Source organism: Coregonus lavaretus (genome assembly GCF_964263955.1).
Source record: "Coregonus lavaretus genome assembly, chromosome: 2".
Classification (NCBI taxonomy): Eukaryota; Metazoa; Chordata; class Actinopteri; order Salmoniformes; family Salmonidae; genus Coregonus; species Coregonus lavaretus.
In genome coordinates, this window is record NC_139989.1 from 38,789,164 (window position 1) to 38,807,842 (window position 18,679).

General features: G+C 44.9%; 1 protein-coding gene across 1 annotated transcript in view; it reads left to right on the forward strand.

Annotated features, from left to right (window-relative positions):
* LOC311145786 (rho-related GTP-binding protein RhoN-like) overlaps positions 1–18,679 on the forward strand; it is a 45,946-nt gene that overhangs the window by 12,991 nt on the left and 14,276 nt on the right. Inside the window, exons 3-4 of the mRNA XM_084182098.1 lie at positions 8,203–8,312; positions 11,561–11,695. Of these exons, the coding sequence (XP_084038224.1) occupies positions 8,203–8,312; positions 11,561–11,695 (245 nt within the window). The remainder of the gene's footprint in view (positions 1–8,202; positions 8,313–11,560; positions 11,696–18,679) is intronic.

Genomic DNA, 18,679 nt, shown 5'->3' on the forward strand with positions numbered 1-18,679 from the left:
CTTTCTCTTCTCTTTCTCCCTCTCGCTCTATCACTCTCGTTCTTTCTCTGCTGTCTTTGTGGGGAGTGGAAGTGCACTCAAAGGAAAGAGGGAAATGGTGCCCATCATCTCCACTCGAGCCCTCCCTAGGGACCCTACAGAGTGGGCCAAGGATGGATAGGGCTATGATAGGGATGCGCTTGGATGGCTGGGGGGAAGAGGGAGAGATAGAAGTGGAGAGGATGTCTTTTTCCTCTTACAAGCTGTCTTTTATGTGACTGTGATAGATCAAACTATTTCATATCAAACAGACAGCCTTGGACGAAAATAACCCCACTCTTAGTAGTATTCCAGAATTCAAATGAATTTCCCTCAGCCAAGGAAAGAAGGAGATGGAAAAGAGATGACTATAAAAGAATGTGATGCATGGTGTTTTACAGGTGAAAGGGAATCTAAGGAGGGGGATTTTTTTATTGTGTGTGAGCGAGAGAAGAGAGCGGTGCCTCTTCAGAGCTGAATCCATTAGGCCAAGGTAATTTCAGAATTACAGGCCAGCTGTCTGTGAAGCAACCGAACACTGGCCACCACCATGCCTGCAGTCTGCAGTATACCTCCCTCCTCCATGCCTCCATGCCTTAGCCGTGTCTCAGCTGTGGACTGTTCTGAGGTGCTGTGAAGGACCAGGGATGGGGCGGCCTTCCTTACAATCTGGCCCCTCTAACCGGATCAACACATAATCTCTTCAGGGAGTGAAACCGGATATTCCCAGGTCTTCTTAATTCCAAAATACCCCCTTACCCTCTACTCCCTTCCCTGTGGACCCTTGCTCTGCTTTCACATACCCTGAGCAACAACAGAGAATTGATCTCAAGATGTGACGTGAAGCTGGGCGTTGGAAAGGGGATGTTAAAATTAATGTGGTTGGCATTAACAGGTGTAAGTGGTGGAGGTGTCACGATCGTCAGGGAGAGACCAAGGCGCAGCGTGATGAACAAACATACTTTAATTAGTTAAAGTTTAAACATGAATACAAAACAAGAAACGACTCGTGACGTCCACGGTATCAATGACCGAACACGGAACAAAAACCCACAAACACAAAGGGAAAACATACAGTTTAAATATGGCTCCCAATCAGAGACAACCAGCCAACAGCTGACACTCGTTGCCTCTGATTGGGAGTCACTCAGGCAAAACATAGAATTCAACAAACTAGAACCCCCAACATAGAAATAAACACATAGAATGAACACACCCTGGCTCAACATAATGAGTCCCAGAGCCAGGGTGTGACAGGAGGGGGTGAAACACAAAGTGTTTTGTTCTCCTGGCTGTCTTTAAATGCCCCTTGTCTGTTTGAATGGTGTTATTTGGTGTAACTTGTCTTAACAGCTCGTACCACTTCGTAATGACTCATCGTTACTCATCATTCCTCGTGTGAGGGAGGCTATGCTTGAGCAAACCCAGAGAAAGCGTGTGCTTGTCTTGTACATAGACAATCAATCACGGATACATATTCTGTCTAACAAAGGCCAAGACATAATAAAGTATTAAGTACTGTACAGCAAACAGAACTCAAAGAATTGGTTACATCATAAACAAGGAATACACAGTAGTTCATTGGAAAACGTTTGTTCCTCAGTTGGACACTAACTGGGGAGGAAAGACAGAGAGAGAGGGAGAGATGGGAGAAGAGAGAGGACAACAGAAATAGAAGGAAGAAGATTGAAGGTTTCCGCCATGGAGAATCATGTCATATACAGTGGCTTGCGAAAGTTTTCACCCCCCTTGGCATTTTTCCTAGTTTGTATCATTTGATTTACACAACATGCCTACCATTTTGAAGATGCAAAATATTTTTTATTGTGAAACAAACAAGAAATAAGACAAAAAAACAGAAAACTTGAGCGTGCATAACTATTCACCCCCCCAAAGTCAATACTTTGTAGAGCCACCTTTTGCAGCAATTACAGCTGCAAGTCTCTTGTGTTCAGAGCGTTGTGCCAGTAACCGAAAGGTCGCTGGTTCTAATCCCCGAGCCGACTAGGTGAAAAATCTGTCAATGTGCCCTTGAGCAAGGCACTTAACCCTAATTGCTCCTGTAAGTCGCTCTGGATAAGAGTGTCTGCTAAATGACAAAAATGTAAATGTATAAGCTTGGCACATCTAGCCTCTGGGATTTTTGCCCATTCTTCAAGGCAAAACTGCTCCAGCTCCTTCAAGTTGGATGGGTTCCGCTGGTGTACAGCAATCTCTAAGTCATACCACAGATTCTCAATTGGATTGAGATCTGGGCTTTGACTAGGCCATTCCAAGACATTTAAATGTTTCCCCTTAAACCACTTGAGTGTTGCTTTAGCAGTATACTTAGGGTCATTGTCCTGCTGGAAGGTGAACCTCCGTCCCAGTCTCAAATCTCTGAAAGACTGAAACAGGTTTCCCTCAAGAATTTCCCTGTATTTAGCGTCATCCATCATTCCATCAATTCTGACCAGTTTCCGAGTCCCTGCCGATGAAAAACATCCCCACAGCATGATGCTGCCACCACCATGCTTCACTGTGGGGATGGTGTTATCGGGGTGTTGAGAGGTGTTGGGTTTGCGCCAGACATAGCGTTTTCCTTGATGGCCAAAAAGCTCAATTTTGTTCTCATCTGACCAGAGTACCTTCTTCCATATGTTTGGGGAGTCTCCCACATGCCTTTTGGCGAACACCAAACGTGTTTGCTTATTTCTTTCTTTAAGCAATGGCTTTTTTCTGGCCACTCTTCCGTAAAGCCCAGCTCTGTGGAGTGTACAGCTTAAAGTGGTCCTATGGACAGATACGCCAATCTCCGCTGTGGAGCTTTGCAGCTCCTTCAGGGTTATCTTTGGTCTCTTTGTTGCCTCTCTGATGAATGCCCTCCTTGCCTGGTCCGTGAGTTTTGGTGGGCGGCGCTCTCTTGGCAGGTTTGTTATGGTGCCATATTCTTTCCATTTTTTAATAATGGATTTAATGGTGCTCTGTGGGAAGTTTCTGATATTTTTTTATAACCCAACCCTGATCTGTACTTCTCCACAACTTTGTCCCTGACCTGTTTGGAGAGCTCCTTGGTCTTCATGGTGCCGCTTGCTTGGTGGTGCCCCTTGCTTAGTGGTGTTGCAGACTCTGGGGCCTTTCAGAACATGTGTATATATACTGAGATCATGTAACACTTAGATTGCACACAGGTGGACTTTATTTAACTAATTTTGTGACTTCTGTAGGTAATTGGTCGCACCTGATCTTTCTTAGGGGCTTCATAGCAAAGGGGGTGAATACATATGCACGCACCACTTTTCCGTTATTTATTTTGTATAATTTTTACTTCACCAATTTGGACTATTTGTGTATGTCCATTACATGAAATCGAAATAAAAATCTATTTAAATTACAGGTTGTAATGCAACAAAATAGGAAAAACACCAAGGGGGATGAATACTTTTGCAAGGCACTGTACAGAGAGCCATAGTGAGACAAAGAAGGTGGGAGAGAGTGACAGAAAGCAACACAGCTTAGTCTAGACAGAGACAGAAACAAATATATATATAGAGAGAGAGAGAGAGAGAGAGAGAGAGAGAGAGAGAGAGAGAGAGAGAGAGAGAGAGAGAGAGAGAGAGAGAGAGAGAGAGAGAGAGAGAGAGAGAGAGAGAGAGAGAGAGAGAGAGAGAGAGAGAGAGAGAGAGAGAGAGAGAGAGAGAGAGAGAGAGAGAGAGAGAGAGAGAGAGAGAGAGAGAGAGAGAGAGAGAGAGAGAGAGAGAGAGAGAGAGAGAGATGAAATGCAGAGAGGGAGGAGAGGAGAGGTGAGAAGAGAAAAAGAGGAGGCTTCATCTCCATATCCCCAGAGGCTCAGAGAAGACAGACAGTAATCCAGCTCTCGGCTGGCGGCCACGTCCCCCTCTGTCCCCTGCCTGCTCTGTCAGCAGACAGCCCTGCTTTTGAACCTGCAAGTGGGAGAGACACAGGCATTAACTCCACTACAGTGGGGCTTTGAGTCAGATCCTTGCACCGGGGCTTAGCCATCACCCTTCAAAGGCTCTATTTCCTCCAGAGAGAGAAAGAGAAAGAGGAAGAGAGAGGGAGCCAGTATAGCTTTGATCAATATCCTTGGTGAGGGGACCACAGACTGGGGGGGGGGGTTAATTGCCATTTAACCCGCTGTCACCTCCACTGTCCCACCTGCGCTTTAGAGCCTTTGAAAACCTGACATAGCACACTCTATTCCAGACCACCAGATTCTTTATCGGTGTGTGTGTGTCAGACTGGGAAAAGTACAACACCCACAGTGCTCAAACCTTAGAACTAATGGAGGGGAAAGAGACCAACCCAGCAGAATCCTTTGTACAACATGATGAAAGGATATTGTTTCTAGATGCACTAAATAACGTCCTGGAGTGGCATCTACTAGCCTGCAGTACAAGCCCTCTCTAAATGTGTCCGGTCTGGCAAGACATAGTGTTTTTCTCTCTCTGTAAGCAATGTTTTTCGAGCATGAGGTTTGCTTGAGTGGAAGGCTAGAGGCCAAACCTACCCATTACTAAAGACTCTGGACATCTGCAGTGAAAGCTCTAATGTCCTCTCAACCACTTATAGGACCAAGAGCCTCAATCCCCCTCGCTTTCCTCTCCTCTTCCTCCCTCCCCTTCTCCTCTTGGTTACCTCTTTGCCATCAATGCATCAGCTCCTTGCGGATACACTCCGTCCTCGCTCTCTTTTCCCCTCTCCCTCGTTCCCCTGCTCTCTCGCTCCCTCCGTCTCTTACCTCCTTTCAGGGCTGCACAAAGAAGCCATTTGCATCGCTGCAGGTTGCTATGATACTCAGTCAGCACAAGTTGAAATGTTTTGCTGCTCTTTGAAGGTGGTATTAAAGGGGAAAACAGCTGTGGGTGTTAGAGAGAAATAGAGAGTGGGTATGTGTGAGCACATTTGTATATTTGAGTGTTTGTGTGTATGGGCTGTAGCTAGTTTGATTCTACTGTTTCTATGGACCCAGCACAGTATGCATCAGTCACTGTTTTTGAGAATGTGGGCGTCTGCATCTGTGTCTGTGTGTGTGTGTGTGTGTGTGTGTGGTCTAATCAGCCTGTGTTTGTTGCTGTGGACTCCCTGCCGTATGCTCATTAGACGACTTCTGGGCAAAGGCTGCTCTTTCCCCGTCTCTTTGCTGGAAGCCATTACAATGGCCTCTTTCTCAGCTGCTCCTGCACCCAGCAAAAACCCTTTAACCATGATTCATGTCTCCACAAGTAACCAGACATATCCCAGTTCAATGTGGCGTAATTGTACTGGTAATGGTACAATATAGTTCTTCAACACACAAATTAAATTATATACAAATATGTTTTGATACCTTTACCCAAAACAGGCATTATACGTGATGAAGTCATTTTCTCTCAAAAACTGGTAGGAAAGTTGGACAGTGTCGTCCCTATTCGCGGCATCAACAATCGAGGCTTATATCATGATTTATTTTTCCAGCACAGACTGACTTGTTATAAAAGTTCCTAAAACATGAACAATATAATTACTGTATCTCATCACAATACAGTCTGATCAGGAAGTCATTGCGCATATCTCTTTGTGGCAGCACTCCCTTGCTCAGAATTAAATCCAGGGACTTAACAGTCCCTCAAGGCTTAAATGAAGTCATAGCAGAGGCCTTTAGGCCTGAATAGTATGTGTGTTAGCGCTCCAGTGAGTCTGTGCCTGTATCCTACTACTATACTGTAAGTCCCTTGGGATGTTAAGGGCCTTTGAGAAGGCTGGCCTCTTGGCTTCTCTGTATCCTCCATTCAGACGAAGAGGCCCTTTCCTTCTGCCATGCCTCTTCTTCTCTGTAATTAGTACAGTGGACATAAAGACAGCCATCCTTTCTTCCTGTCGGAGGTGGCTAGTGCTGAATCAGGCTAATGTTAACGGTAGGCATTTTGTTTGGGGTGTTTTATGCCCGTCCCTGGCATCGAGGGGCAGGTTTGGTTTGGCAGTGCCAGTCCTGAGTGGGCTGGGCCAGGTTCTGCCTGTACCCCTCCCCCCTCCTGCCCCATCTATCTTGTCCCTCCTCCCTGACTGGAATTCAATTGACCTTTTGTTCTATCTCACAGCCAACGGCGTGAGCCCAACCTTCTCTCCTCTTGTAACGGTCCTATACCTCTTTTTTTGTTCTGTCCCGTCCAACACTTTCATTACCCATCTGCACAGCAGCACCCACCCCCCCCCACCCCCCCCCACCCCCCCCCCCACCCCCCACACACACACACACACTTCTCTGCACCTCACACCCCCCAACTCCACCGTATAGCACCCATGAAACTGTGAAAGGGGGGCCTCGTCTTTGGCAAGAGCCGCTGAGGAATTTTACGATTGAGGAAAACTGCATCTCTCCTCCTCCTGCTGCTGCTGATGATGGTGGTTATGGTGATTGGCTTTTATTTGTGTCTGCTCTGGGGTTTTTTACACACAGCACTTTTCCTCCTCCCTCCTTTTCTCCCTCCCTCCCCCTTCTTTCTCTCAGAGGACTTTTCTGACTTTGTAAAAGTGCTGAGGTGGCTCCTCTGTTGCTCTGTCGCTCTGAGGTTCTGTGACTAGGCCTGCCGTGCCGTCACCTGTCAATCATGTTGATCTGTAGGATTGACTGATTGATCCCCCAAGACCCAGCCATTCTCACTTTGGACATGTGTGCATATGTACGTGGACATGTGTGCATATGTACGTGAGTGTGTGTGTCTGAGCACAGCTCTCTCAGCAGTAATCTTGTGACTGTGTTAATAAGTCTCTAATAGGGTCTAACAGTGATAGTTTCCAAATGACTGACTTCCTGCTGCTGTGAGGACTGCTTCTTCTCTGAGATACACTCCCTGGCTCTGTCTGGGACCCCATTGTTTGTATTTGAGATGTCGCTCTGTTCTGTGTTACTCTGTTGCTCTGTTGAAAAGGAGAACAGGAGAAACAGGAAGAGTGAACTCTGGCTGCAGAAGCTAAATGAATGAACGTCTAACAAATTTTGAAACAACTTTTCAATGGTTATATGAAAAAGAAGACATTTGTAAAGCTTCCTTCCTATGCACTCGTAATCTCAAGCGTACAAAGGCCAACCCTCGCACATGCACATTCTCTCTCACTGAAGTGTAACAGCCTTTGACCCTTTAGGACAGGGTGCCTGTTGCATTGTCCTGTGAGGTGATGGCTCAGGTCAGGGCAGGGCGGCTAGCTGAATGGGTCGGGCTATGGACCGCGTGCAGCCATTGTGCAGGCCTCATTCCACCACAAACAAAGAGAACATAGCCCTGCTAAAACAGGCGCTACTACCATTGTGTCCAGCCCAGTTCACTGGCGCAGAAAGCCTGTGCTGCTTCAACAGCCTGCCATGGCATTATGTTGAGGCCATCCCTGAGTACAGTAACAATGTTAACATCACACTACTCTACATGCCAGACATCAGGTACAGGCTGTTTGTATAGTGTAGGCTTCTACTGCTCTAACTAGGTGGCAATTCAGTTGACATTTCAGGTTCAAATCAAGCCAGTCTGTCTCCTAAGAAAAGCAATAGCAGAGTCAGATTCCTTGTGTCCATTCCAAAAAGTTTCTGTTCCCATGCTCTAGAGTGATGTAGGCTTGTGTTGCCTATATCTCAGGGGAGCCAGGATGGGACCACAGCCACATCCCCAGACAGGATCCCTCGGAGCCCAGGGAGTTTTACGAACCTCCTAATGAGAGCAGTAGGGGAATGGGAGAGAGGAGAGAGGGGAAATGGAGTTAGGGAATGGGAGAGAGGAGAGAGGGGGAATGGAGTGGTTGCTGTTCTGCTGTGGTGCCACTCTGCCTCCAAAACGGATGAAGGTACAGAAAAGAAAGAGAGAGAGAGAGAGAGAGTGTGTGTGTGTGTGTGTGTGAGAGAGAGAACTCTCAAGAGCGACAGAGAAAGAGAGAGCGAGAAAGCGCTTTGCCCTTTGTACCCGCAACCATTTGTCATTTGGGATGTGCACAAGGACCTAGCTCCTCTGCCGACCACAGTTCACATGTGTGTGTGCTTATCACAATGCCCCTGCCTACCCCTCTACCACCTCCTAAGCTGAGGGTGTACATGTGTCTATGGGATTAGCAGAGGCTGCCAACCGTTCACATTCTATTTGAATGATCTGGGTTAAATGAGGTAAAGGGATAGTGTACTGACAGGGACTAACTGTATGTGTGTCTGTGTGTCCGCAGGTTCCTCGTATTATGACAACGTGCGGCCGTTGGCCTATCCTGACTCAGACGCTGTGCTCATCTGCTTTGACATCAGTCGCCCAGAGACTCTGGACAGTGTCCTGAAGAAGGTCAGTATCTTCCTCCTCCTCCTCTTCCTCCTTTTCCTCACCCTCCTCCAACTCCTCCTCCTCCTCTTCCTCCTCCTCACTGGCCAGTCACAACCAGGGTATATAACCATCATGCCCTGACTAGAGAGAACATGGTTTATTAACATTCTCATCCAAACTTTTCTTACTTCACGTCTCAGATAGAGTTCCCATGCTATCTATAGCCAGCACACATTCTGACCCATCAACAATAGAGTAAATCACGATGGGGGTAAGAGCTAACCCCCTTTATCTCCATGAAACAAGCAGGGCTACTTGACCCCTGACCCCTATAAGAAAGGGAGGTCAGACTGGAGAATGAGAGGAGGCCTTGGAGCCCGGTTGGGGTGGGATTTGGAGTGGAGCTCCAGCAATGGCAGATTAGCTATGCAGCAACCAATCGAAGAGCAGCTGTTTAAGAAGGAGACAGAGTATTTATGTGAATCTAGGTATTTATGCGAGTTTCATATTAAATGAGAAGCCAGGACAGATGCTGGTAGTTAACGTTTTTATGGTGGCTTTTGGGTGTGATATGTTGATACTTGGCTTGGGAAGCAAACCAACGAGAGTGTGGTAAGGTGTGGAGGTGTGGTGGTGAAATGTGGTCATGGGAATGTTTTACAGCTATTCTCAGGCTTATGAGAGAGTTTGTGTGTGTCAGTAAGTGTGTTTGTTATGACTGTTGTATATGTGTAATGTGTGTGTGTTTGTGCCATGTGAACCAGGCTTGGTGGCCCTCAGCGGTCTCTCAGTAGTCCTCCATCTTGAGGCCATGTGTGGCACGTCCCTTTGAAGGTCTCCTCCTGTGAGCTCAGGACATTGTAAAGACATTCCCACGGCGGCTCTGTTGACATGTTTAGTGGTCTGGGGGGAGCTGGTAAAACACTCCCCACCCACAGGCTCTGTAGACCTAACCCACACAACAGCTTGGTTCTACCCACCCGTCTCAGTTTCAGGGCTCAGTGGCCCTGTCTGTCGACATGGCTTTTGGTTTTCCCATGAATCCCCTGGTAGGGGTTGCCATGACCCCCTGACCCCTAGCTGTCGCCCCGGTAATTTTTAAAACCTGGGGCTCATGGAAACCTGTTGCCCAATCACCGTCCCAAATTAGACTCTTGACCTCTGTGACCTTGCCTGTCACCAAGGTCATCAGATGACAGGAGCGGGAGGGAATTGAGAATGGGGGTGCAACGTGATTGGATGGTATTGAAGAGATGGGGGTAGAGCATTGGGGGTCAAAGGTTGTTTAACTCTTGATGGATGGCTGCACACCCCTGTGTTCTGCATGTGGCTCCTGGATGAATTCAGACATGGTGGATGTTTTGGGGTGTGTTATTTGGTATTTGTGTGGCAGGAGGGAGGGACAGTGTTTTTCCAGCTGAGTCTGAATGATGACATTTAATCTCACAGGGTGTTGTTTTGTGTTGTGTGGTCCTCTGTAGCTCAACTGGTAGAGCATGGCGCTTGTAACGCCAAGGTAGTGGGTTCGATCCCCGGGACCACCCATACACAAAAATGTATGTACACATGACTGTAAGTCGCTTTGGATAAAAGCGTCTGCTAAATGGCATATTATTATTATTATTATTGTTTTAACTGGACTGCACAGGGTTTTCTGTTCTGTACTCTATCTAAAATAGCTCTATTGACTCAAGCCAGAGAGTGGAAAGAAATGAAATGAATCTCATACCGTTGCATTATATCACACAGAAATCTCTCTCCTCCGTTTCTAGTGGACTACTAAGCCTTATCCAAACCACTCAATTGGCAAAGAGAATTTAGAGCACTGATTTAATTAAAACAGTTTCCCTATTATTGTGAAATGCTAGATTCCTCTGAGATCTAATCATAGATCTGCATAGTCATCTAACTGAATGAAGCTGGGAGACTCACACAAATACACAGGGTACTGAACAGAAGTCTCACAGGGAGACCACGAAAGCAAAGTCATTCATTTACATTCATTTAGACTAATGAGATAACTGAATGTCTATTACAGAGAGATTTAGGTGAGACAAATAAAAGGTTAATCCTCTTTGGTTAACGGGGGCCAGGGTCAACCTCCCGCCTCTATGAGCTGAGTGGCCTGGGTAGAGTCCTGGGGATTGCGGGTCAGGGTAGTTTGGGCCAGAGAATGTAAAGGTCCTCTCTGTGGAGTCATTCCACTGTTCCATAGGAATGTCCTGCTGGTGAGGTGACCTGACTGATGAGCGCTGCTGGCTATTTACTGATGCTCTCTCTCTCTCTCTCTCTCTCTCTCTCTCTCTCTCTCTCTCTCTCTCTCTGTGTCTGTCTGTCTGTCTGTCTGTCTGTCTGTCTGTCTGTCTGTCTGTCTGTCTGTCTGTCTGTCTGTCTGTCTGTCTGTCTGTCTGTCTGTCTGTCTGTCTGTCTGTCTGTCTGTCTGTCTGTCTGTCTGTCTGTCTGTCTGTCTGTCTGTCTGTCTGTCTGTCTGTCTGTCTGTCTGTCCGTCCGTCCGTCCGTCCGTGCGTGCGTGCGTCTGTCCGTGCGTCCGTCCGTCCGTCCGTGACCTGGATCAAATACTGACCTCGATCCAATTGAGGTGTGCTTGAGTTGGTTTGGAATTTGCACTTTTGGAACTATTCCATTGGTTCCATAATTGTACCGGGCAAAAACAAGTATTTCACATATACAGTATTTCTACTAGGTCTGAACTGTATGTCTACCTCTCTTTCTGTCTATATGTTAACCTCTGCCTGTCTGTCTGTCTGTCTGTCTGTCTGTCTGTCTGTCTGTCTGTCTGTCTGTCTGTCTGTCTGTCTGTCTGTCTGTCTGTCTGTCTGTCTGTCTGTCTGTCTGTCTGTCTGTCTGTCTGTCTGTCTGTCTGTCTGTCTGTCTGTCTGTCTGTCTGTCTGTCTGTCTGTCTGTCTGTCTGTCTGTCTGTCTGTCTGTCCGTCCGTCCGTCCGTCCGTCCGTCCGTGCGTGCGTGCGTGCGTGCGTGCGTGACCTGGATCAAATACTGACCTCGATCCAATTGAGGTGTGCTTGAGTTGGTTTGGAATTTGCACTTTTGGAACTATTCCATTGGTTCCATAATTGTACCGGGCAAAAACAAGTATTTCACATATACAGTATTTCTACTAGGTCTGAACTGTATGTCTACCTCTCTTTCTGTCTATATGTTAACCTCTGCCTGTCTGTATGTCTGTCTGTCTGCCTCTCTCTTTATGTGTCTTTGTTAACATGCTCCTGTCTGTGTGTCCATCCCACAGTGGCAGGGGGAGACCCAGGAGTTCTGTCCCAATGCCAAGGTGGTTCTGGTGGGTTGTAAGCTGGACATGAGGACAGACGTCAGCACCTTGAGAGAGCTGTCCAAGCAACGCCTCATCCCCGTCACACACGAACAGGTGAGCAGAGGGAAGAGGAGGGGGAAAGGATGGAGGGATGAAGAAATGAAAGCGTGAGAGAAAAACATACAGCAGGAAGGAGATCTTTAAAAAAGAGAATGAGAAACCAATCGAGGTATAATGAGACACCCACGGCAGAAGAGAGAGATAGAGCCAACCCATTGTCAAACTAGATTTAACCCTTAACCCAGCATTGATGTAGCCACCCACAGTTGCTATATCAACAGGGCACACATAGATTATGTACATATTACCTAATACATAGAAACACACTGAAGCAGACATTTTGCAGAGGTTGGCGTTCTGACTCTAATATGCTGACAGCGATGTGGAGGTTGGTTATTGTAAAGGGGGTTTAGGGGGTAGGAGGGTGGGGGGTAGGTGTGTATAGGATTGATGTCTCAGGAGTAGGGCTGTTGCGGTGACCGTATTACCGCCACACTGGCGGTCACGAGTCATGAAGGCAGTCAAATTCCACATGACCGTTTAGTCACGGTGATTAGGCTTCTCCAAGCTCTGATGCTGCTGGTGGTCATTACTAGCCTACCAAACTTGCTAACTGCCTGATACTCAGCACTCTATTGTCCCTCTAATCGCTCTGACATGAATGCAAATGTAATCAAAAATCGAATCAAACACTTCATGAGAGCCCATGAGCTCATGTTGCGCAACATTTCTATAGGCTATGCAATTGCGGGAGAAAACAGAGTGATGGCCGCTATTAAAAAGAGGAGGATCCCATCAGCTCTCTATAGGCTAGGCCTACTATATTTATTTCTCAACTTTCCTAATATTAAGCACATTGCTTATATTTACAACAGGAGTATAGCCTACCTGGCTGGCATGAAAATAAACCACAGGAAAAGCGTCCTCCATTCGCTATTTAAGTGCATAGATGACATGTATTTTTTCCCGCTGCCCCTGTTTCGAAACAGGTGCATGATAATGGTCCATCCTAAATCAAAACAAATCTCACACATACTCTACAGTTCAAAAGTTTGGGGTCACTTAGAAATGTCCTTGTTTTCCATGAAAACATACATTAAATGAATTTGAATAGGAAATCTAGCAAAATGCATAGGAAATGTAGTCATTGACAAGGTTAGAAATAATGATTTTTAATAGAAATAATAATTGTGTCCTTCAAACTTTGCTTTCGTCAAAGAATCCTCCATTTGCAGCAATTACAGCCTTGCAGATCTTTGGCATTCTAGTTGTAAATTTGTTGAGGTAATCTGAAGAGATTTCACCCCATGTTTCCTGAAGCATCTCCCACAAGTTGGATTGGCTTGATGGGCACTTCTTACGTACCATACGGTCAAGCTGCTCCCACAACAGCTCAATAGGGTTGAGATCCGGTGACTGTGCTGGCCACTCCATTATAGACAGAATACCAGCTGACTGCTTCTTCCCTAAATAGTTATTGCATAGTTTGGAGCTGTGCTTTTGGTCATAGTCCTGTTGTAGGAGGAAATTGGCTCCAATCAAGCGCCGTCCACGGGGCATGGCATGGTGTTGCAAAGTGGAGTGATAGCCTTCCTTCTTCAAGATCCCTTTTACCCTGTTCAAATCTCCCACTTTACCACCACCAAAGCACCCCCAGACCATGCTCCACCATGCTTGAAAGATGGCATCAAGCACTCCTCCAGCATCTTTTCATTTGACTCCTCCAACATCTTTTCATTTGGTCTGCGTCTCACAAATGTTCTTCTTTGTGATCCGAACACCTCAAACTTCGATTAATCTATCCATAACACTTTTTTTCCAATCTTCCTCTGTCCAGTGTCTGTGTTCCTTTGCCCATCTTAATCTTTTCTTTTTAATGGCCAGTCTGAGATATGGCTTTTTCTTTGCAACTCTGCCTAGAAGGTCAGCATCCCGAAGTCACCTCTTCACTGTTGACGTTGAGACTGGGGTTTTGCGGGTACTATTTAATGAAGCTGCCAGTTGAGGACCTGTGCGGTGTCTGTTTCTCAAACTAGACACAAATTTATTTGTCCTCTTGCTCAGTTGTGCACCAGGGCTTCCCACTCCTCTTTCTATTCTGGTTAGAGCCAGTTTGCGCTGTTCTGTGAAGGGAGTAGTACACAGCGTTGTATGAGATCTTCAGTTTCTTGGCAATTTCTCGCATGGAACAGCCTTCATTTCTCAGAACAAGAATAGACTAACGATTTTCAGAAGAAGGTTATTTGTTTCTTTCCATTTTGATTCTGTAATCGAACCCACAATTGCTAATGCTCCAGATACTCAACTAGTCTCAAGAAGGCCAGTTTTATTGCTTCTTTAATCAGCACAACAGTTTTCAGCTGTGCTAACATAATTGCAAAAGTGTTTTCTAATGATCAATTAGCCTTTTAAAATGATAAACTTGGATTAGCAAACACAACGTGCCATTGGAACACAGGACTGATGGTTGCTGATAATGGGCCTCTGTATGCCTATGTAGATATTCCATAAAAAATCTGCAGTTTCCAGTTACAATAGCCATTTACAACATTAACAATGTCTACACTGTATTTCTGATCAATTTTATGTTCTTTTAATGGACAAAAAAATTGCTTTTCTTTAGAAAACAAGGACATTTCTAAGTGACCCCAAACTTATGAACGTTAGTGTATATTATTTAGTATATGTAAAGACAAGATTAAATCAAGAATAGTCTGATGGGTGACCATATTAGCCTATCACTTTTGAATAATATATTATCACTTGTGAATGATGCCCTGCATAAGAAACAGCCTTTTTTTTGCTACTTGTTCGAATCATAGTCACACACCTCATGTAGCCTAGCCCATACGCCTATATGTTTTAACAAGGTTGAGAGAATGCCAAGAGTGTGCAAAGCTGTCATCAAGGCAAGGGGTGGCTATTTGAAGAATCTCAAATATAAAATACATTTTGATTTGTTTAACACTTTTTTGGTTACTACATGATTCCATATGTGTTATTTCATAGTTTTGATGTCTTTACGATTATTCTACAATGTAGAAAATAGTAGAAATGAAGAAAAACCCTTGAATGAGTAGGTGTTCTAAAACTTTTCACCGGTAGTGTACATACATACAGTGGGGAGAACAAGTATTTGATACACTGCTGATTTTGCAGGTTTTCCTACTTACAAAGCATGTAGAGGTCTGTAATTTTTATCATAGGTACACTTCAACTGTGAGAGACGGAATCTAAAACAAAAATCCAGAAAATCACATTGTATGATTTTTAAGTAATTCATTTGCATTTTATTGCATGACATAAGTACAGTGGGGAAAAAAAGTATTTAGTCAGCCACCAATTGTGCAAGTTCTCCCACTTAAAAAGATGAGAGAGGCCTGTAATTTTCATCATAGGTACATGTCAACTATGACAGACAAAATGAGAAAAACAATTCCAGACAATCACATTGTAGGATTTTTTATGAATTTATTTGCAAATTATGGTGGAAAATAAGTATTTGGTCAATAACAAAAGTTTCTCAATACTTTGTTATATACCCTTTGTTGGCAATGACACAGGTCAAACGTTTTCTGTAAGTCTTCACAAGGTTTTCACACATTGTTGCTGGTATTTTGGCCCATTCCTCCATGCAGATCTCCTCTAGAGCAGTGATGTTTTGGGGCTGTCGCTGGGCAACACGGACTTTCAACTCCCTCCAAAGATTTTCTATGGGGTTGAGATCTGGAGACTGGCTAGGCCACTCCAGGACCTTGAAATGCTTCTTACGAAGCCACTCCTTCGTTGCCCGGGCGGTGTGTTTGGGATCATTGTCATGCTGAAAGACCCAGCCATGTTTCATCTTCAATGCCCTTGCTGATGGAAGGAGGTTTTCACTCAAAATCTCACGATACATGGCCCCATTCATTCTTTCCTTTACACGGATCAGTCGTCCTGGTCCCTTTGCAGAAAAACAGCCCCAAAGCATGATGTTTCCACCCCCATGCTTCACAGTAGGTATGGTGTTCTTTGGATGCAACTCAGCATTCTTTGTCCTCCAAACACGACGAGTTGAGTTTTTACCAAAAAGTTCTATTTTGGTTTCATCTGACCATATGACATTCTCCCAATACTCTTCTGGATCATCCAAATGCACTCTAGCAAACTTCAGACGGGCCTGGACATGTACTGGCTTAAGCAGGGGGACACGTCTGGCACTGCAGGATTTGAGTCCCTGGCGGCGTAGTGTGTTACTGATGGTAGGCTTTGTTACTTTGGTCCCAGCTCTCTGCAGGTCATTCACTAGGTCCCCCCGTGTGGTTCTGAGATTTTTGCTCACCGTTTTTGTGATCATTTTGACCCCACGGGGTGAGATCTTGCGTGGAGCCCCAGATCGAGGGAGATTATCAGTGGTCTTGTATATCTTCCATTTCCTAATAATTGCTCCCACAGTTGATTTCTTCAAACCAAGCTGCTTACCTATTGCAGATTCAGTCTTCCCAGCCTGGTGCAGGTCTACAATTTTGTTTCTGGTGTCCTTTGACAGCTCTTTGGTCTTGGCCATAGTGGAGTTTGGAGTGTGACTGTTTGAGGTTGTGGACAGGTGTCTTTTATACTGATAACAAGTTCAAACAGGTGCTATTAATACAGGTAACGAGTGGAGGACAGAGGAGCCTCTTAAAGAAGAAGTTACAGGTCTGTGAGAGCCAGAAATCTTGCTTGTTTGTAGGTGACCAAATACTTATTTTCCACCATAATTTGCAAATAAATTCATTAAAAATCCTACAATGTGATTTTCTGGTGAAAAAAAATCTCAATTTGTCTGTCAAAGTTACAGGCCTCTCTCATATTTTTAAGTGGGAGAACTTGCACAATTGGTGGCTGACTAAATACTTTTTTCCCCCACTGTATTTGATCACCTACCAACCAGTAAGAATTCCAGCTCTCACAGACCTGTTAGTTTTTGTTTAAGAAGCCCTCCTGTTCTCCACTCATTACCTGTATTAACTGCACCTGTTTGAACTCGTTACCTGTATAAAAGACACCTGTCCACACACTCAATCAAACAGACTCCAACCTCTCCACAATGGCCAAGACCAGAGAGCTGTGTAAGGACATCGGGGATAAAATTGTAGACCTGCACAAGGCTGGGATGAGCTACAGGACAATAGGCAAGCAGCTTGGTGAGAAGGCAACAACTGTTGGCGCAATTATTAGAAAATGGAAGAAGTTCAAGATGACGGTCAATCACCCTCGGTCTGAGGCTCCATGCAAGATCTCACCTCGTGGGGCATCAATGATCATGAGGAAGGTGAGGGATCAGCCCAGAACTACACGGCAGGACCTGGTCAATGACCTGAAGAGAGCTGGGACCACAGTCTCAAAGAAAACCATTAGTAACACACTATGCCGTCATGGATTAAAATCCTGCAGCGCACGCAAGGTCCCCCTGCTCAAGCCAGCGCATGTCCAGGCCCGTCTGAAGTTTGCCAATGACCATCTGGATGATCCAGAGGAGGAATGGGAGAAGGTAATGTGGTCTGATGAGACAAAAATAGAGCTTTTTGGTCTAAACTCCACTCGCCGTGTTTGGAGGAAGAAGAAGGATGGGTACAACCCCAAGAACACCATCCCAACCGTGAAGCATAGAGGTGGAAACATCATTCTTTGGGGATGCTTTTCTGCAAAGGGGACAGGACGACTGCACCGTATTGAGGGGAGGATGGATGGGGCCATGTATCGCGAGATCTTGGCCAACAACCTCCTACCCTCAGTAAAAGCATTGAAGATGGGTCGTGGCTGGGTCTTCCAGCATGACAACGACCCGAAACACACAGCCAGGGCAACTAAGGAGTGGCTCCGTAAGAAGCATCTCAAGGTCCTGGAGTGGCCTAGCCAGTCTCCAGACCTGAACCCAATAGAAAATCTTTGGAGGGAGCTGGAAGTCCGTATTGCCCAGCGACAGCCCCGAAACCTGAAGGATCTGGAGAAGGTCTGTATGGAGGAGTGGGCCAAATTACCTGCTGCAGTGTGTGCAAACCTGGTCCAGACCTACAGGAAACGTATGATCTCTGTAATTGCAAACAAAGGTTTCTGTACCAAATAGTAAGTTCTGCTTTTCTGATGTGTCAAATACTTATGTCATGCAATAAAATGCAAATGAATTACTTAAAAATCATACAATGTGATTTTCTGGATTTTTGTTTTAGATTCTGTCTCTCACAGTTGAAGTGTACCTATGATAAAAAGACCTCTACATGCTTTGTAAGTAGGATAACCTGCAAAATTGGCAGTGTATCAAATACTTGTTCTCCCCACTGTATATTTACCTGGAGTTAACCCTGCAGATAGCACTACTGGGTGATCTGAAAAGTCATTGTCAATCGATCAATAATATAATCATACTTTCAGCAAAAATGTTTATTTTCAATTTACAATATGTAGAAACAATGAGAATAGAAAGGTTCAGAACTTTTGTGAAACATCACAGCACAGTTTTAAAATATATGGCAAATAGAAATCCAATATGGATGGTGTTAAGAGATAGATGGGAGGGTTGAATGGAGCTGAAGGTTGGGACTAATATCAACTAATAACAATAAGGTAACTAATGTAAAACATACTGTGTCCGTAAAATGTATATAGGTTATAGGTTAAGAACTTTTGTGAAAGAGCACAGCTTTAAGAAATGGAACACTAGTCACTTTAATAATGTTCACATATCTTGCACTACTCATCTCATATGTAATACTGTATTCTATAATATTCTACTGTATCTTAGTCTATGCCGCTCTGTCATTGCTTTCCATATATGTATATATTCTTAAATTCCATTCCTTACATAGATTTGTGTGTATTGGTATATGTTGTGAAATTGTTAGATATTACTTGTTAGATATTACTACACTGTCGGAGCTAGAAGCACAAGCATTTCGCTACACCCATAATACTATCTGCTAAACATGTGTATGTGACAAATACAATTTGATTTGATTTGATTGGAAAGATATGGCAAATAGAAATCAAACCGGATGAACATCAGAAATAGATGGGAGA